The 20860-nt window shown below is 42.6% G+C and overlaps 1 protein-coding gene across 7 annotated transcripts; it reads right to left on the bottom strand.

The window, feature by feature from the left end:
* Positions 1-1531: 1531 nt before the first annotated feature.
* On the bottom strand, positions 1532-19808 carry CDV3 (CDV3 homolog). Of its 7 annotated transcripts, XM_032333421.1 has the most exons (7): positions 19076-19807; positions 18247-18323; positions 8881-9026; positions 5334-5493; positions 4888-4890; positions 3857-3906; positions 1532-3728 (listed from the first exon to the last, which is right to left on the bottom strand). In XM_032333421.1, exons 1-7 carry the CDS (start codon positions 19313-19315, stop codon positions 3721-3723), a joined length of 684 nt encoding a protein of 227 aa, XP_032189312.1. In that variant the 5' UTR covers positions 19316-19807; the 3' UTR covers positions 1532-3720. The 7 variants fall into 7 exon arrangements, with proteins under 7 accessions (XP_032189312.1, XP_032189295.1, XP_032189318.1 ...); XM_032333404.1 differs by having other exon boundaries at positions 1532-3906; positions 19076-19808; XM_032333427.1 differs by lacking the exon at positions 4888-4890 and having other exon boundaries at positions 19076-19806.
* Positions 19809-20860: the final 1052 nt, after the last annotated feature.

The following is a 20860-nucleotide window of genomic DNA, read 5'->3' as shown; positions in this document are numbered from 1 at the left end:
CACCGGGGTTCATCAAAATTAAAAACGTTTGTGCTGCAAAACACAGTAAAAAAATAAAGATGGGAGAAGATAATTACCAATTACAATGATGAGGGACAAGTATCCAGAATATATAAAAAACTCTTTCAATAATGAAAACAGAAACAAAAAATTAGCAAAGGATTTGAATAGACATTTCTCCAAAGATACACAAATGGCCAATAAGCACACAGGTATTTAGCATCACTAGTCACTAGTTACAAAGTGCAGATCAAAACTGCAAGGTACCAGCTCACACCAACTAGGATGACTAGAACTTGTCAGGTTAACTATGTAATTATGAGCATGTGAAGAAATAATCCTCAGATAGCACTGGTAGAAATGTAACATGGTGCAGCCACTTAAAAGTTTGGCAGTGACTCAAAAAGGTGTATGACCCAGCAATTTCACCACCAAATACAGAAAAAAGGATTGAAAACATACTGACAACTTATACATGAGGGTTCATAGCAGCATTATTCGTAACAAGGATAAAGTGGAAACCACCCAAATGTTCAAGTGATGAACGAATACTGAACATGGTGTCCACAAAGCTGTTTGGCATCACAACGAACAGTGCTAATGCATGCTACATGGACGACCTCAGACACCTACTAAGTCACAGAAGCTAGTCAGAAAAGACCGTGTTCAACAGCCCTGTTTATGGAAGATGTCCAGAAAGAGAAGTCTAAGGGACCAAGAATAGTTGTTGCCTAGGGCAGGGGACTTGGGGAAATGGTAAAGGATTGCTAATGAATATGGAATTTGGAAGGGGGAGGGGAGGATGAGAAATATGTCCCAGAATTCAGAGTGATGGTTGCACAATTTTTGAGACTATACTAAAAACAGTACTTACATGTAAATTTTAGGAGTGCAACTTTTGGCTCAAGAAAAAACAAAAAACACCAAAAAACAAAACCCCAACTATGGAAGATTTTAAGAGGGATGTTAGTGACAGGGACTTTTTTTTGGGGTGTTCTATTTAAAGTAGGGCTGTCAAGAAAAATCTCAATCAAGTAGCCAGAATGACCTAGCAGCAATTGTTAACATTAAACATTAAAACTCCATTACCAAAAGTGACTTAAAATATACCTTCTCTAGCCTAGAAAATGTAGAACTATAATGCAGACTAAATTCTGAACTTTAAAATAGTTGCTCATTTGACAAATGTGTAAGCTTCTCCTGGGACAAAGCCCGAGATCTTTATTCTACACAGTGAAGATTGTGGATTCCCTTGCTATGGTTTATGACAAATTTAATACACTAACAAAGAAAAAAAACGTACATTTCAATGCTTAAACTTTCATGAAGAATACTCATCCTAGCGCTGCAGCCCCCTTCACTGCAGGTCTGTCTCGTTAACATTCTGCAAATGTTCCTGGAACAGGAGTTGTACCATCCTCCTCTGGCAATGGAGGAGTGGCATCAATTAGCCGTTTTCAAAAACAGAGGATACACGTTGTTAAGCGTTAAAAATAAAAACTACCCGGATAAAAACAATCAGACCGCACAATCCATAGATTTACTTTTTATTGAATTTGTTAATGTTACAGAGTTCTTGCACTGCCAAACCATGCCTGAGAATTCAAAGAAAGAAATGGTACAATGGACAGCCTCACCCACCCATCATACAGTATATTAAAACTTGATTCATGTGCATTTTTAGATTTCACAATCTTTTAAAAAGTTGTAACAAGAGTTGGAATTTTAAATCTCCTGCAGGTCTTCAGATTTCTAGTATAGTATGCTATTAAATAAAAGTTCCACATACTCATCTCAGTTCATTCCTCAGTAACATAACCCCCAACAAAATCTTGCTGGAAAAAAAATGCATACTTTTCAGGGGAAATATGTGGCTCAAGATCCAAGATTATTTGTTAAGATTTTTGGTTCCCAAATGAAGTCTTCAGTTTAGCCAAGAATCCCTTGTTTCTTGCTTAATCATCCAACCTCTCTCCTTGGCTGGCTCAGCTGCTCACCCCAGTACACCAGAAGGCAGGTACCCTGCCTGCCGCCTCAACCACAACCCAAGTCATGGCCCAGACGAGGTTGGCAAGTCCTGTCAGGAGATACTGTGAACTCCCAGGAGTCAATTTCTGCACTGACACTTTCATCAAGACTGAACTCCTGGAGATGACCCACACCGGGGTAGTTTTACTCGCTCACTTGCTTCACTCTTGCCAGGAGCAAGTCTGCAACTCCCGCATTTGGCAAAGGGATTTATTAGAGAGAAACCCAGACTCTGCATCAAGTGGTCACATTCCACTTTGAAGTATTTCTACTGAACCGAAGATACAAAACTAGTAAATTACCAGACTATCTCATTAGATGGAAAGACTTTTCAGTAATCCTGGGTAGCTTCCTGAAGTCCCTTTAAGGACTAAAAATTACTGGATAGTTTAAGCTGTAATTATTAAAAACAGAAGTGCTACATCGCCTTTCACCCCTGACTCTTCAAATGAACATCAAGACGTACCAGGAGGTTGGTAACAGAGCTAAACTGGCACAATCACTGCATCTGTAGAAATGTTCAATACCTGAAAAATTTGGGCACAAGTTTATCTGGAAATCCTGTCAAAGATATGCAAGATCTGTGAAAACCTACGTGGGTTTTAGGTTAAGGTTCTGCTCACCGTCGCTCTAAACTGCTAAGGGCCGGTCAGTGAATCCCTTGGCCTGAGCAGAACCCACACTCTTTCCACTGCAGTTTACTGTACAGTTTAGACCTGATTAGAGGAGGCTTAGCAGCACCTGAAGTAGAGCCCCCCACATCCACTGCCCTTGACATCAAAGGCTATTTGGTTCCACTCTAGGGATTGGCAAATTCACGAGACATTTCACAATTCTAATGCGTATTTCAGGTCACTTATTTAACCAAGCAATATGCTCTGTCAAAGAACTTATTCCAAGTCAAAGGAAAAAAAAAAAGGAAAAAAAAGGCCTTAATGGGTGGAACACAGAAAAAGCACTACCCAAATAAAAAATTCCTAAAAGAAATAAGATTACTCCCTCCCCTACCCCCTTTCCCACTTGGTGGACCCAAGTTTGGTTGAATTTAATTTGTGGTTACCTCAGAATACAACTCAAAGCTTAAATTATAAAATCACAACCCTACAGAGATTATCTGAACACATGAGTTCTTTTGAGAGCGGCGTGTTCCAGGAAGTCTAACACAGCCCACTACAGAGTATCCTTAAGGGTGGGGCACAGGACAGGTTAATTAAGGTCACTTAAATCTTCATCTTTTACAGCAGATCAGAACCCAGATGGCTGACTTTTTGCAGGATTTCTGATAGGAATCCAGTAGAGCTGGTTTCAAGCTTCACACCGACACATACTAGCTGTAACCTTCCGTGTCCAGAAGTTGTGATCCACATGAAGTCCGCAACGAGTGCAGCAAACCTGAGGTAGTCAGCCCTTACGAAGGCTCAGTATCTGAACATAAAAAGATTTTGAAATGACCACTGGCTGCAGTTTGTTTTTGTATCGGCAGAGTAACAACGAAAGAGCACTGCTGAATCTAGTTCACACATTTACAGAACAGTGAGAATCCCCCTAAATCCAGTATATACAAAGAGCAGCTGGGACACCTGCACCTCCACAGTGCCACAGGGCCGGTCACTTATATCGAGTGGTCTGCATCGGCTGTGGGTCCAGCAGAGATCAGATGATGAATGGCTGTTCCTGGTGGTTAGCTGCAGTCTAGTTACCTTAGAAGGGTTAGCAAAGACCATTTCTTAATTGTACTGTGTGTGGCTGCTTTTCTGATTTTCAAGCACAGCATACTGGTTGTCTAGCTGAAGTTTAAGGGCCTGGTTTTTTGAAACCTCATCCCTACCTCTAGTTTTGTGTCTTACTACTTCAAAGCTCTTCTCCATTTCTTTATCCCTAAGGGAAAAGAAATGTAATCAGTAAATTTCTTCTTCACTAGGTTGTTGATCCTCCAAAAAAAAAAAAAAGCCACACATCCCCCCTTTGAAGTAACCTGAGTTTGGGTTATACCACTTACTTTTACATAAGACCTACGTTAGTATGGTGATATATTTTTTCGTAACAGTGAAAAGTCTCTTCAGATTTCTTTCAGTTAGTGTTAAGTTAGGAAAAGCAAGCAGGTCTTCCGGTAAAAGCAAAGCAGTGTAATGCAACCTTTTCAGAAAGTGGGGACTCTCTTTGCTTTATGCCTTTCTGGCTTAGGAACCATTTCATAGGAATTCTCTACTTTCGACAGTGGGGGAACCTGCACATTAAGTCATCAGATCATTTTCTGGGCTTCGAAGAAACAGAAAACACAAATACTGAATCTCTATGGTCCTATTTTCTGTGGCAGCAATCTATTTGAATACTGTTTACTGCAAACCTATTTTGGGACCAACTTGAAGACAACTGCAAAGTCAAAAGGCTATCTGATGACACGGTGATTCCTTCTAAGAGTCACTTTTATTTTTAGCAAATACAAACAATACATTTCTTTATGCCTAAGGGCAACAATTTTCTGATTCAAGTCAGGTTCTACTCATTATTCAATGATTTCTCCTCACTTCTCCTTGATGGGAGTGGATCAGATAAAGCAAGTTGAGTCCCGTGGGGAATCACTGCCCCTTATTCTGTAGGACAGAGCACAGGTGCAAATCCAATGGAGGCTTAAGTTCAAGCCAGATGGGCTCTCAAAGAGACAAAAAGACTGGTATTTACTTTAAAAGCCACCCCCCACCAAAACCAGTATTTCCATCTGATGTCCTTTACATTTCTTGCCATTTTATTTACTTAAAAAAATAAAATAAAATAAAAATAAAAAATTCATGTCCCTACAAAGGATGTGGAAGTGCCATATGTGGTCATTTAATTCCAGGTAGCATTCATTTTAAGTACCTGCTGAAATAAGATTATTTTAGTATTAGATTTATAAATGCCAACATCTTTCATCTTTTCACATCAACTGGGAATACAATGAAATATTGCTCTTACAGTTCTAGTTTCCATGTTATAAGGAACATGTGTGCTTACGAAGAATTCTATATAGATACATGTCATAGCTACAGAACAACACAAACCAGGAATAAAGAAACTTTTGTAGACAATGTCTGTCTTTGGTGCTTCTTCCCCACTGCCCCCTTCTAGGGTCCTTACCCCTTTCCCCACCCTCAGGCTTATAAGTCCCACGTAATGCACAGCTGCCTGTCGGCTGTAGCCTGGGCTTTACCAAGGAGATCCCCCCTCCCCCCCGCCACCTCAGGTGGGTTTTCCTATCCCCCATATCCCACTCGCTGGCCAAGGACAGGGTTCCCAGACAAAAGGCAGGAGTTGAAAGTACTTACTTCCGGCTTTCTACATGCTTGGCAGTGGACTGCAGGGATGGGAACTGTGTATCACTGTAGATTTCTGGTGGTCCTTGTGGTGTTTTCCTTGTTGTGGTTAACCTGGCTCCAGGAGGCCTATACACACCGCTAGTCATTGCCGGTTCTGGGGTCTCTGTAACTAACATTTCATAACAGTTTAGAGAAACTATTCAAATGCCTTGGCATTCTAATAAGCTAGTCCCGCATTCCCAATGACTTGACAATTACAGAAAAAACCCCAATACCTACACAAGAAGTCTCTCTGGACAACAGAAGAAAGTTATCTGAGAAAATGTCTGACAGTGAAAATGCTCTTCTCTCTCAGGGGCAGTCTTCTAACTTCTCTTCCATGTACAACACTTCGCCTACCTATGTAAAGGAGTTCTTTCAAACTTACTGGAAGTGGGAGAGGATCTCTTTTGTGGACCTGGGACACAGTCTGTCAGCTACTGTCTTTCAGAACAGCACAACCTCAGCCCTCAGTTTACATACAAGTAAATGTGGGTAATGACTTCTTTATCTGTTTGGTGGGTTAGATAACACACCATGTGTAAAGAATTTACTTATGAAAATGCTTGTGTATATATTTACTTCTAAAAGGCTAGTAAAAATAAGCCACTACATATCTTTAATAATTTCCTTGTCTTCCACATCAGTGGATTTTAAGAATGTTTTATTTTATAAACACAGGTAAAGCAGGGAAAGAATGAGGCAGCTGAGCAGCCCAGTCTTACAGGATGGCTAATGTTTTCGGGACAGAATCTTTCAGCCTTTCCTTATGTATCATTTTTTCTCTCCCCATTCTTAATATGAATTCAGTATTTTATTATGTGTGTTTTCCATTTATCAAAAACTTCATTTCAAATAAACGCCTACGCCATCATTTATTAGCTGCAATATAATGCAGCCATTTGAATACTACTATAAAGGCTTATTGTCTCATACAGCTTTTAATTAAGTGTGGGAAAGCTGTAGTATCACACGCATTCATTAGTGACTGAGCACCTGCTGTGTCAGGCGCTGTTCTAAACTGCACCGTGGAAGATACAAATGTTAAGGACATGCCTTCATGAACTGGACTGGATATTCAGGCTGCTAGCTACATGCAGCCATCTGAAATGAAATAAAACTTTTAAGAATTCAGTTCCTTAGGTCTAGTAGTCTAGTGGCATTTTAAGTGCGCAACCACCACCTGTGGCTAGCAGCTATTTCGGTGAACAATGCCATTCTGTCACTGCAAAAAGTACTGTGGGGCAGTGCTCGGCTCGAGGGAGGAGATGCATCCACATAAAGGTTGGTGCCCAACCGAAAATGAGTAGGGGAAGGGACTGTAAAGGGAGCACACGATGGGCAGGGGTCTCAGTGTTGAGGTGGAAACCAAACAAGGCCTAAAAGCCATAAGGAGGCAAACTTAATCAGAGTAGGCAAACAAGCCAAATCTGGTCCGACTCCAGCTTTCCTAAATGGCTCAATGAAATGCAGTCACTCAACTGGGTGTCTGCATCAGCTGCCTCTGTGCTGTCACAGCAGGGCTGGGCAACTAAAATCCTCTTCCGTGCGGCCCTCAAAATCTAAATTACCTCTTATCTGGCCCTTTGCAGAAGCAGCTTTCTTAGAGGCTCCTAATATAAAGGAAAGAGGATTCAGGGTGAGAACCTAGACAAAAAGGGCCTGTGGCAGCAGTGTACCTGGTATCCTCAAGAAGGAGGGTAAGCGAGGACCAGATTCAAAGAAACAGCAAGTCAGAAGAAGGGATCACAAGGCAGGGATCCCAAGCCTTGCAGGTCACTGAGAACTTCAGCTTCTCTTTGGAGGGGAGGGGGCATGCACAGAAGCAGACAGACCAGCAAAGAGATGACCTCACTGATTCATATAAAAATTAACAGTTCAAAGCAGAGTGGAAGCAGTGGCCCTGGAGAGAACTAGTCACACAGAGTCTGATTTTGAAAATAAAGACAAAACAAATTTACTGACAAATGAGATTTAGGTGTGGAGCAAGGAAAAGTCATCGAAGAGGACTCCAAGAGTTGTGGCCTAAGGGACTGAATGAACAGCAAGGAGATTAGGAAAGCTGTGTGCTCACCCCTGACATGGGTTTGAACTGCATGGCTCCACTAACACGTTCATGTTTTTGATAAATACGGTAGAGAACTGTAAATGGATTTTTTCTTTATGCTTTTAGTATTTTTCCTCTAGCTTATTCTAAGAATATAGTAGGATAAATATATAAAATATGTGTTGTTACTGATAACAACTAGTAACTGGTTACTGGTATGTTTGTCACTCTTAAGGCTTTTAGTCATAGCAGGCTCTCAGTAGTTAAATTTTGGTGTAGCCAGAAGTGAAACGTGGATTTGACTGCACAGAGGTTCAGGGCCCCCACCCTCGCACTGTCCAAGGGTCCACTGTACATGAGTTCAGCTGGGGATATGCGGCTATCGAGCCGGCTTGGCAGCTAAGCGTGTGTGGAGGTCAGGAGAGAAGTTAGCTGGTGTGAATTTTGGAGTTGCCGGCATGTGGACACTGTCAAGGGAGGGAGGGCACAGAAAAGAGAGCAGCAGGGACTGACCACTGGGGTAGGTTCTCTCTCAGAGGCAGGAGAAAAGAAAGTCCAGCCAGGGAGACAGAATCAACAGTGGAGGGAGCAGGAGACTGTGGTGTCCTGCTATATAGCAAGCGCTGCTGATGGGGCAAACTGGGTGAGGATGGAGACCTGGACACTTGAGGTTAGCAATGCTCAGGTCATCAGAGAGAAAGTAAAAAAACCTAAATGGAAAAGCATATATATACACATCTAGCAAAGGGCTAGAAAGGATGCCAAGAATGCTGATACATACTAATTATCTGTGATCTCTGGGCAGTAAGATTTGGAGTGAACTATTATTCTATTATTCTGCATTTTTAAAAAATGGGTATATGTTATAACGTAATGTTTCTCAAACTTCTCTCAACACTGCCATTTCTAAGGAACACTTTCAGACATCTGTTTCCTAAACACCATGCCCCCACACCAGGAAATGTTAATACCACAGATACACTGTGCACCTGCTCACACACTTCGCTGTTGCCCTCTGGTGGGCAACACCCCACTAGAAGATCTAACACTTCTTCATGCTCCCACCAAGAACCTCTTATTATCAACTCTTAGGAATGAAAATGTGCCCTTCTGAGAACTCATGCCTCAAGACAGAGTAAATGAGGAACAGGGTAAAAAACATAAAGACAGGTGGAAACACAGGTACAATTTCCCTTAGCCAACTGTCAAAAATTGACACAAATTACAAGTATTTAATTTTGGCAAGTTAGTTTACATATAAATTTAAGGAGCCTACAGAAAAGCACGTCTCTTAAGGTCTAAATTCCTTTACACAGGATGTGAAACTCTTCAGACAGACAAATACAAACATCTCTCGTAAGAGCAGAAAGGAACCCCCCCCCCATTCTCCTACAAGCATTCATTTAGTTGCATGCCAACAGTACATTGAATTATACAGACAACTGTAGGAGAATAAAATATTAAGCTTACCGATTACTGCAGCAGGAGGTGCTTGCACTGGGGCTGTTTTATTCCAGGGGCCTGAAGATTTCTCTACACCACCGCCGCCACCTCCACCTTCTTCCCAGTTATCACCTGGATCTTCTCTTTTCTCATTATCATCTTCTTCCTTTTCACTAGTGGAAAAGCAAACAAGTGAATTCAATTACAGAACTACCAGGAAAATCACCACTCCATATCCTTACTTGTTTTGTTTCAAGGCTGATCTGTGTGACCCTAAGACAAGTAAGTCACCCAACCTCTTCAGTGCCCCAGTGACCCACCTGCTTAAAAGAAACAGAGACAGAAATAGGGGATTTTATCTGTTATACACTGGGACTTCCACCTGACTTCGTATGAAAGGACTGCACTGCTACAAAACATTTAGAAAACTATTTGGTCTGATAGTCTCTGCTTTCCTTTCTTGCAAACCTCATATAGTCAAGAACACTTAGAAATATTTACCATACTACCATGCCAGGCTTAGGACAATCTATGTCATTACATACAGCAGCCCCAAGTTAAGAGCAGGACCCCAGCTACCAACCTCACGCAACTGCAGGAGAAGAGGCCAGACTAACCTGAGAAAAGGAGACTTATGAGGGATTAAGAGGGTAAGCTCTGGATTTTTCTAGGACCAGACCAGAGTGGCTGAATAGGCACTTATGGTAAGCAAATTTTCAGTAGTAAAAGTTTTTTTTAGTTGTATAATTTCATTTCCTAATCCTTTAGCACCTATTACAAAATACTCTCAAAATGAGAATTCACATTCCCAAAGAAACAAGCCTGTGTTCAGTGTTGACATCAGTGCTACAGACTTTGTTAGTGCCAGTCTCTACTGTTTGACACAGGGAAGATACAGAACTGGTTTCTATCACCAGACAGACATTTAAAGAAGAGAACACAAAAACTCAGTCTTTGGCTTCATTAGTAATTAGAAATGCGAAAGATAGCCTTAGTGGTATCCCAAGACCGTGTGTAGTGTTTATGCCTATTTCTTCTCTATTTTTAAGTTGGCCTGATTGAAGAATCAGGGAGTCAAATCTAACTGCCTTTTGTGGAGATTCTCCCTTGCTGCTGCTACCGCTTCTGGCACAGACAACCAACCTTTCACTGAATTATGTTTCGTGACAGTGGTGGTTTTTCCTAGAACTTCAGCCTATCAACATCCTTCACCATTCTGACCACGCTTTTCTCTCCTACTGGAAAAAACAAAACAAAACAAAAACCCAGGGCAGTTGCCTAAAGCTGTCCTCCGCCTTTTACTCTTTCAGACATCTTCTCCCCTTGATGCCTGATCAGTGATCATGGTCTTAACAATGTGCAGATGACTCCCACCCTATTGTGCATGACCATGGGAACATCACGGCCCCTCCTGGCTTCTACAAAAGGACACTCAAGAGTGTTTTCCCGACATTTCTGTTAAAACAAGGAAAGTGCTAGCTATAAGACAAATTTCTCGAATAACCAACGGTCTCCTTTGAAGACCCTTATAGAGGGTGTGGGTGGCTCAATGGGTTTAAGCGTCTGCCTTCAGCACAGGTCATGATCCTGGGGTCCTGGGATCAAGTCCTGCCTCAGGTTCCCTACTCAGTGGGGACCCTGTTTCTCCCTCTGCCTCCCACTTCCCTGACCAGTAATCTGTCCCTCTGACAAATAAAAAAGTAAAATCTTAAAAAAAGAAAAAAGACAGAGGAATATTTCAAAGACAATGACCACCAACAGAGGTGATTCCAGATTTTGGAGGCCTAGGGTGACAATCAGGGAGGGGAGAGGGGAATGAACACTTCCTCAGCCAGAATTTGTAGCATGATTTTACTTAAGACTGTAAGAGGAAAAAAGATTGAGAATAGGGCCAAGCCACCCTTCAGTTTCCCTTTTTTTGTTAACACATAATATAATCTATACAGCCATTTAAAATAGAATTCCTTTTTTGTTAACACATAATAGAATCTGTATAGCTGTTTAAAATGCTGACATGGAAGGAATATTCATGTCAGTTAAGCCAATGGCTTTCTAAAACAAAATCTATACACCTTAATGTAAGTAGAAGGACATTCTGATTAAAAAAAAAGAAAAAAAACAGTTTGAAAAAGTAGCTGGGTGCTAGTATGCCTGATTTTATTTTTTTCATGCAGGAAGTAGTTATGAGCAGATTCTAAAACCAGACTTCCTGGTTCAAATCATCTGGGTTTTGCCACCGACTAGGCCAGGAGACTTTTGAGTATGACACTTAACTTTTGTATGCCTCAGTTTCCTCTATGTAAAATAGGGATAATAGTTCTGTTATAAAAATTAAATGAGTTAATGGACACAAAGCACCAAGAAAAGTGCCTGGCATAGAGTAGATGCTGTTAAATGTTACGACTTTTTTTTGGAGTGGGGGGTGGGGCAGAGGGAGAGAGAATATTAATTAAGCAGATTCCACACTGAGTATGGTGTCTGACAAGAAGCTCAATCTCACAACCCCAGCTGAAACCGAGTCGGACGCTTAACTAACTGCACCACCCAGGCACCCCACTATTACATGCTTTTTAATATCCATCTGAGTTTTCAGACAGATGCCATCTTTATACTAGGAAAAAAAAAATAAGAGAACAAAAACTCAAAATCTCAAAAACCCACAACTCGAACAGTTCTTTGTAAATAGATTTTTTATTCTTTTTAAATAGATTTTAAAAAATGAGATACTAAACACTATGACCCTGTGTTTGACAATTTACACATAGAAAGAATGACCAGGTAAGGATATGAAGGTCTTAATTTCTCCAGGAGTCTAACAGTGGTATCCTAACATCAGAACTGTTCCAAAATATTTTTTTCAGTCATCCATTTCTGAGAACTGATGCCAATGTAATTTTACTTTCATGTAATTTGCTTGGTTCCTGAGTAAAAACCCAAGTGTTATTTACCTAGTTACGTAAGACTTGTTAGTATGTCCCAGTAACCCAATCCCAGCCAGACAAGGAAGTAAGACCCCTACAAGGACTTTAAGAACCTTCACGGCACTTTTATACTCATATATATCCCCAAGGTATGCTAGCTTTCTGTTTGTCATTTACATTGTGAAACACTTACCTCAGCAAAATGTGCTGAATCACTTGTTCAAACATACACACTATATTCTAAAATAGATTTTTCTTCAAATTCTCTAATATTTAGTGATTAATATATCTAAACTGCAATTATCAGCTTACAGTAAGCAATCAACTGAACACTAAAAAATTTTAACACTGATTATCTCTAAGCAGAAGGGATTAGAGATCACTCTCATACATTTTTTAAGCTGTTATGCCTTTTAAAAACCCTTTAAAAATATAGTTTTTCTAATTCACAGTAAGATACTAAAGAAAAGCCCCAAATTGGCCTGACAGAATACTGATGATCCATGTAAAAGAAGTTCCTTTACTGTAATGTTTACTACCTCTTCACCCTGAGACAAGTGAAGAATGAGTAAATCTAAAAATCCCTTTAAATTACAAAATATTACTAAGTAAGAGGAGTTTAATTAAAGGGATTGTGCATCTGTAATTATAGGCACAAGACAACCTAATATTTTGGTTTCTTAAGATTCTCAAGTATTAAACTAAACATTGGAAATTGTCTAGTAAGGATCTTTCATCCAAGAGAGAGAAGGAACAAAGGCCCAGAGATGCTAAAAGCCTTGTCAAAAGGCTGTAGGACTAAGGGCAGGGTAGAAATAACTTAAAATTTTATCTGATTACTTTTTCTTACTTACACACTTCCAGAAAATGTCAAATCTCTAAATGTCTTAAAACACACGTTGCAAAGAATCATTTCCACAGGAGGTAATTAGGCTAAAATTTGGTATTTGACCCGAAAGAATACATAGCTAAATATATAGCTGATTAATTTATCAGCTAAATTTCACATTTCTAAACACTACACTGCTACTTGTAAATACATTATCACAATATACAGTCTATGGTCTTAAAAATGCAACAGTCTGTAAGGTACTCGTGGTAGTATAGCTGAATGAAGCAAGAAAATGTAGTTATTTACGGAGTATCTAGAAGGCCAGACCCTGTCCTATAACTTCACAAATTAAACCTCACAATAACACCAAGGCAGGCAGGAGACTTAATGTACAAAGAAGACACAGACACTCAGACTAAAATTTAAGCCCCTTCCCCAGGGCTAAAAACTGGCAAGCCAAACCCCTTGTCTTCAGAGCTCATACTCTCTCACGTTGCTTCTTTCATTTTATCCTCTTTAGAGCTCTAACATATGACACAAATTTTCTCTATTTTGAGCAAATTCATTTTCAGTACGGCTGATCAGGATTACACAACCTGCAGCAGTTTCTTAATAAAGATGGGACATCATTACCTCTTTATCTCACAGGACATTACATGAGAGTTTATACATCCCAACCCTCCTTCCCCAATTACTAGGGTTTTAGCAGCTAAAACAAAATCCAGACTTGACTGTGCTTCTGCATCTCCACTGGTTTGCCCTATTACCCAACCACTGTTACAACAGCAAAATCGCTAGACATGGCCTGATGAGCTATGCTGGCAGCTTCCTCCGAAGACTTTCTCAATGCCTTCATGGGAGACTAAGTGTCTCTCTCCTGTGTTCCACAGTATCCTGCCCATCACTGAAATGATCTACTGGTGTTTAGTAGAGCAGGAATTATTTCTATAACCCTGATGTCTGGCACACTACAGTCACACTAAGATTTGCTACAATGAATCCAGCTTTGCTGCAGAAGTGATTTCTTCAAGTAACAACTTAACCAGCTCTACCTAATGGTTTTAAAAGTCTAGATTCTTTTTTTGTTGTTGTTAAGATTTTATTTATTTGACAGACAGAACATGCACAAGCAGGGGGAGCAGCAGAGGAAGAGGGAGAAGCAGGTTCTCTGCTGAGCAGGGAGCCCAATGCAGGACTCAATCCCAAAGCCTTGGGGTCATGACCCGAACTGAAGGGAGATGCTTAGCCAACTGAGCCACCCAGGTGTCCCTAGAGGTCTAGATTTTTTTTCTATTTTCTTTTTTTTTTTTTAAAGATTTAGTCGACAGGGGCGCCTGGGTGGCTCAGTGGGTTAAAGCCTCTGCCTTCGGCTCAGGTCATGATCCCAGGGTCCTGGGATCGAGCCCCACATCCGGCTCTCTGCTCAGCAGGGAGCCTGCTTCCTCCTCTCTCTCTGCCTGCCTCTCTGCCTACTTGTGATCTCTGTCTGTCAAATAAATAAAATCTTTAAAAAAAAAAAAAAAAGATTTAGTCGACAAAGGAGAGAGGGAACATAAACAGGGAGCGGAAGAGGGAGAGGCAGGCTTCCCGCCAAGCAGGGAGCCTGATGAAGGACTTGATCCCAGAACTCTGGGATCGTGATATAAGCAGAAGGCAGATGCTTAATGACCAAGCCCCCCGAGTTCTAGATTTCTTAAGAAGGTTCCTAAAAAAAAACACGACTGGGCTCCAAGAACTCATTTTTTTTTTTTTAAAGCAAGCCCAAAATGACGCTTGAATTCACAACCCTGAGACTGAGTCACATGCTCCCCCTACTGAGCCAGCCAAGTGCCCCTCCAAGAAGTCAATTTATTACCGAAACATGACAAATGCTCAACATTTAGTAACTTCAAATATTAAATTAAATCCATTTTAAAGATGAGAGGCCTACAGGTCCCATTTAGACTGCTAACAATTCAACAATCCAAGCTCCAATGTTAAGCCCCTTTTATCACCATCCCAACGGCACCCCTCTAAAGAACTTGTCTCTACATCATGAGGACCTTGAACACATCTATTAATTTAGACACAAAATCTGTACGCAAGTTCTTTTAATACTCTTGGCACTTTAATCTTGAGCTAGTTGGTAAATGTGTTAGAACATTAATACAGCACTGTTTGCCGCTACTGAAAATTTCCTTTCAAATGAACACTTATCTTCAATTAAGGTCCAGCATGCTAACCTATCATAAGGTCTAGTGTCAAAAAAATTTTAAGGCTATATGCAGAATTTACAGCTGACTAAAGCAAATGTGACAAAAATGATAAGGAGATCTAAGCAAAGAGTGTATGGGTACTTATTTTATCTTTCTTGGAACTTTCATGAGGTTTCTCATTTTTCAAAGCAAAAAGTTGGAAAAAAAAAACTTTAAGATTATAAGGCTGTAAATGTCAAGGTATTTTAAGTCAAATTCCAAAGTTTCATATTCCCTTGTCTCATACAGAGATAGCAAAGCTGCCTCTCTCAGAAAAAGTTTAACAAATTGAAGGCATAAAGAATCATGTGCCCCACCTTCTCAAAGCTATGTCCTTTCTTCTGCCCCTTCCTAAGTAAGGGCTTCTGCCTAAAAGATTAAGACCAAGCTATAAAAGACAATAATTCTACAGCTGAACACTCTGAGAGGGATTTTTGTTTGGTATGGTCATACTCATGTCAACCTGAACATGTCATTTTCTATCAGGTTCATAGTGAACTGACTCACCAGTCTTTAGTCATGATAGTAGTCAGCATACCTCCACTACCCCTTGTCCTCAAATCTTGGTATTATAAATCAGTTGCCTCATGGTTAAATAACAGACTGCCAAGACTAAGTTATTCTAATTTACCCAATGAATAGAGAAGATTAGTATTGCTGAGTGGGTATTTTACAAATACCCTATTCAAAAATCCTCACAACAATCCTAGGAGTTGTCTCAATTCTGCAGGTCAGAACCAATACTCCCAAGTAAAATGACTTGCCCACAGTCACACATAAGCAGAAGCTGAAACCCAGGCTCCTCTTTCCCCAAAGTCCATGTTTTCGTGACATTATCAACTCCATCCCATTTATGTGGGAAACCTACTTCCACTCCTTTGAAGAAAACAAAGTGTCCTCTTTCTCCTTGGGGATCCCAAGCCTACCGAGTTTCACTGTCAAAACATTTAATACAAAGTTTACAAGGATAGTATATAGTGTGAAAATCTGTCATCATTAGACCTTAGATGATGTCTCACACTCAAGTCTTTCCTGAAGGCGGTTAGATCGTGAAGGTAGTGGAAAAAATACTCTTGACTCCAGGGTGACTGAGGAGCCACAAAGGCAGCTTCCTGAAAACATGTTTTCCAATGTTAGGTTAGAGAAAGACATGTGTCAGACCACTCAGGAGTAAGACTAGGTGCTAAGAATAACGAGAAAAACAACATAAAAGCTAGTCAAGCTTCAAGTCAAGCAGAATTTAACACTCGTACTAGCTGAGATTTACCTACGCCCCTGGCAGAGGTGAAAGACATAATTTAAGAAATGTTTCATTATCTCTGGAATAGCAAGAAAGACAAAAATAACCTTGAGTATGGATATGGGATATATAATCAAGGACACAAAAATAGACCTCCATAATAAAAAAAATAATAATAATAAAAATCCTCCCATAATATAATAAAATCAATTTCTAGCATTCAGTGAATTCGAAACATTTCCCCTCAGAAAGTGTTACTCTTGCTCAGTAAGTTCAACACAGTCAAACACTATTCCTCCTGTCATTCAATCTTCAGAATTTGCAGTTAAGAACCTGTGCTTAGGGGGTGCCTGGGTGGCTCAGCGGGTTAAGCCTCTGCCTTCGCCTCAGGTCATGATCTCAGGGTCCTGGGATTGAGCCCCGCATCGGGCTCTCTGCTCCGCAAGCAAGGAGCCTGCTTCTCCGTCTCTTTCTGCCTGCCTGCCTACTGATCTCTCTGTCAAATAAATAAATAAAATCTTAAAAAAATATATATAAATGAAAAAAAGAACCTGTGCTTAGGAAAGACGGACCAAGAGCCTTATTCTACAGCCAAACAGGAACCACACAGCCAGGCCAAAGCCCCAATGGATAAGAACTTCACATCTCCTCCTCTTCATTTTCACAGGCCAAACCCCAGAAATCAGGGAAAAAAAATTTTTTTTAAGGGAAATTTTCTTAACTAACCTCTCTAGAAACATCTCACATTCAAATTCAAGAAGTTGTTGGAAGTAAAATTTAGCCTAATCACTTCTACTTATCATTACTTCAAAAGAACCTCAAGAGTGGAGAAGCCCCATTTCCTAAAAAGTTTCCCACAGTCAGTCAGGTTTCACTTTGGTTAAGCTCACTACAGACGAGAAAGAACCTAGGAGATAAACGTCTGGCACTCTGGGAGGTATTCAACAGAAGTAAAAAATATTAGCCCTGGTGTTTGAATTTGAGTAACTTATGTAAGGCCATAAATATTACCACTTGGAGAAGTAATGAAACAGTATTCTGTTAAGGAAAATCACTTCTGCCTGTGTGCCACGTGGTCACTGGTATACACAAGCTGCAAACTTCGAACTGGAGGCAGTTCATTACATCATTTATTTCTTTAAACTGGGAATTAAAGAGTTTTAACCTTAAAAACGGTGGAACCATACATTCACCCATTAAAGTAAGACATCTATTCACATGAATCTAAAACCAACTATCACATATTTGACTTAATAATCCCCTAAACCAACCAACCCATTTTTCAAAAAAACCAGTCTTCTTGAACCTTTTTTTTTTTTTAAAAAAAGATTTTGTTTTATTCATTTAAGAGAAAGAGAGAGAGAAAACAAACAGCGGCAGTGGGAGAGGGAAAACCAGACTCCCAACTGAGCTGGGGAGCCCAACAGGACCTGGAAATCATGACCTGAGCAGCAGATGCTTAACCATCTGAGCCACCAAGGTGCCCCTGTTTTCTTGACCTTTAAAAATAACATGCTCAGACTATCTGATGCCCTATAAAATTCTAGGGAGAAAAAATCTGCAGTGTTAGGATACTGATTATTCTTGGGGGTGAAGGTAGTGACTAAAAGAGCTTTAGATAACCTCTGCAGGAGTAATGTTCAGTTTCTTGACCTTGCTGTTGATTACACAGATTGGTCTCACTGGGTGAACATATAAAATCTGTACATCAATTACGCATACTTAAATTACAAAAATACGTATGTACTAACTTGCTTATTGGAGAGATCTGAAAACCACGTTATTTTTGACTCAAACGAACAAAACCCCTAGGTTCAACACACCAATGTTAAAAGTGAATGTCTTCAAATCACAAAACCCATTTCATTTTAGTGGTCTCAAATAAGTAGGCAAGCTCTCACAGGATTTTGGAGCGGACAGCTAATTTGATCAGCATACAGAAGGACTGCCCCCACAGAGACAAGGAAGACACAATCCATTACAGCCCTAATATGCATATTTAAAGCATGAGGCCCCTGTGATACAGTTTGGGGGTCAGTGAAAAACCAAACATACTATACCTATCCTGCATGAGGCCCCTGTGATACAGTTTGGGGGCTAGTGAAAAACCAAACGTACTATACCTATCCTAAGGGTTATCTAAACGCGTTTGTAACCAGACCATACCTTATTTGCATCGCCTGAACTCTGAGGCCGCTGTAATCAACCTCTTTTTGCTCAAATTCTTTCCACTCATCTTCATCCTGTAACACACACACCATTTGGTCAATTAAAGCTATGTGTTAAAACACAACTAAGGCAAATATCAGACTATGAAAAGAGGATCATGCGTCTGGAACCTAAAATACAGACTCGTTTTCTGGCCAAAGGCCCTTTTAAAAATGATCCCAAGGCGGCCGACTAGGCTAGAGGACAAATGTGCCCAGCAGTCCAACCCTCTTGCTTCCACCGGGTTCCCTCCAGAGAGCTGTTACTTTAAAAGCAACCAGGAAAAGTCGAATGAAAAAGTCAATGGTAACCCCACAACTAAATGTCTACCACAATGTTGTCATGAGACTTATTCTGTTACGGGTTTAGAGGCCAAACCACGGCAATTAAAGCTGCCACAAATGCGATTGTTAGAAAATTCTGCTCAGACTGGCGGGCTGAAGTCAGAACACCAAATTACTCAGAGGAGACGTCACTCGATAAATGCTGCTCTGGGCAGGGTACTTCGGACCCAAACTCATTTCCCCTCGAGGGTACCGCGGACCGACTCTCGGTCCCGGCCAGCGACACGAGGTGGAGGGGCGGGGCGGGAGAGGGCTGGGGGTCCCGCGGGGAGAGGCCGGCCGGCCCGGCGTGGGAAGCCCCCGTCACATGGCCAGCCTCCGCGCCCGTCCGCCCGCTGGCCGGCCCCTCCCGGACGCTTCCCCGGGCGGGCGGCCGGCGGGGGCGGGCACATGGGCGCAAGCGCGCGGCCCGGCCCCGAATCCCGGCCTCTCCGGCCCCTCACCTTAGTCACGGCCTTGGTGGCGGCCCCGGGGCCGGAGGCCCCCGCGCCCGCGGTCCCGCCGTCGCCCGGCCGGGCCCCCGCGCCCGCCCCGCCGCCCGCCGCGCCCGCGGCTCCGCTGCTCCCGCCGGCGCCGCCCGCCGCACTCGCGGCACTCGCCGCCCGGCTGCTCCGCTCCTTTTTCTTCTTCTTGTCCCTCTTGGCGAAGAAGTTGTCTAGGCTCCGCTCCTCCGTCTCGGCCATGGCCGCAGCCTTCTTGGCCTGGATGGGTGGGGCCGGCGGCGGGCGCGGCCCGCGGGGCTCAGAGCTCGGGGTCGAGGCCGGCTCTGCGCTCACGCTCCCGGGCGCGGCGACGCCTCAGCCCCGCGGGGTCGCCGAGGCGTGTGCGGCGGGGCGGGCGGCTCCCCCCGCGTGCTGGCGGGCGGTGGTACGGTCCGCCTAGGGGATCGCGAGCCGGTGCCGCCGCTCGAAGCCGCCGGGGCTGCCGCTGCTGCCGAGCCCGCGGTGCAGGATCCCGCCCGCTCCGCAGCCGGAGGGGAAAAGGAACGCGCGGGCCAGCGGCTCCGGCGAGAGTGCTTGGCTAGCGGCGGCGCGTGCAGGAGGAAGACACGCGCGCGCAGGCCCGGAGAGGAAGGGAGAGGGGGTGGGGAGGGGAGGGAGGGGGAGGAGGGAGGGCGGGCCACCAGAAGAGAGAGGCAGCGCCCGCGCGTGCGTACTTAACTCCGCCCGCCGCTGTGGGAGCGCAAAGGGGAGGGCTGCGGGAGGAGACGGAGGCGGAGCTGCCAGAGGAGCCAATCAGGTGTCAGAACGAAGCGCTTAGGCGACAATCCCTGCCTCAGATGGGGCGGGGCCTTGGGACAGAGAGAGGAGGGTGTATGCTAAATAAGTGAGATTCCTGATGGTTCCTGCCTCGCGATTGGCCAGGGGTTTAGCCTTGAGGGCGGGCATTTAGAGGGCTAATTGGTGACTTGGCTGAAGAGGTCCGGCGAAAGGGGCGGGTGGGTTCCGTCTGAGCGCATGCGTAGGGTGCACGCGTGTCTGCTCGCCCAGAGCGAACTGTGGCCTTGTGGCTTGAACTTTAGCGAAACGGAAAGGTTGTGTATTAAGCTAGCTGTGTTCAAGATGGTAACTCCTCCTCCGCTGCACTCTGTACTTTCAACCCCCTCTGGTCTGGCAACTTCTTAAATTTTCATTTTATGGGATGGTTACTAGGAAATGAGAGGAGCCGTGGGCTTGAAGTTTTGGTCTTATTACGAAAATCTTTGATAAGCCGGTAGGTAGATAGGGGGTTAATTTTGTCTGGACTTCACCCTTTGCTAGCTGTCTACCAAGGTCAAGCTAAAGAAATCTGATCCTCGAGCTTCTGATATGTAAAATGAGGGTATTGCTCCTGTAAGATATGGAGGACCTGTTAGCTGCCCAACACCAAGCGTAAGGCATGGGATGTGAGATGCATGACTTTTTAAAACATTTAAATAGTGCTCCCCGCCATGTCTTGAGTCTAGATGATGGATGCAATTTATCCTTAGCTTTTATATATCTGGTAAAAGGAGGAGAACGGTGTGTCATAGGGATGGGGATAAAATACCCATGTTAAACCTGGTTTTACCATTTAAGTACTTTTTGGGCCTTGAGAATGAAAGGAATTCTTTCATTTGAAATCGGTGGCCTAATGTCAAGTATTAGACTTTCAACTTCCTCTTTCTAAGGACAGAGGAGAGTGCAGCTACTAAGGAAATGACTCAGACTATGTTAGTAGCTTCATGGGGTAGACAGAGTACAGCCAGT

The sequence above is a fragment of the Mustela erminea genome, chromosome 1, assembly GCF_009829155.1.
Source record: "Mustela erminea isolate mMusErm1 chromosome 1, mMusErm1.Pri, whole genome shotgun sequence".
Lineage (NCBI taxonomy): Eukaryota > Metazoa > Chordata > Mammalia > Carnivora > Mustelidae > Mustela > Mustela erminea.
This window is presented reverse-complemented; position numbering and strand designations above follow the sequence as displayed.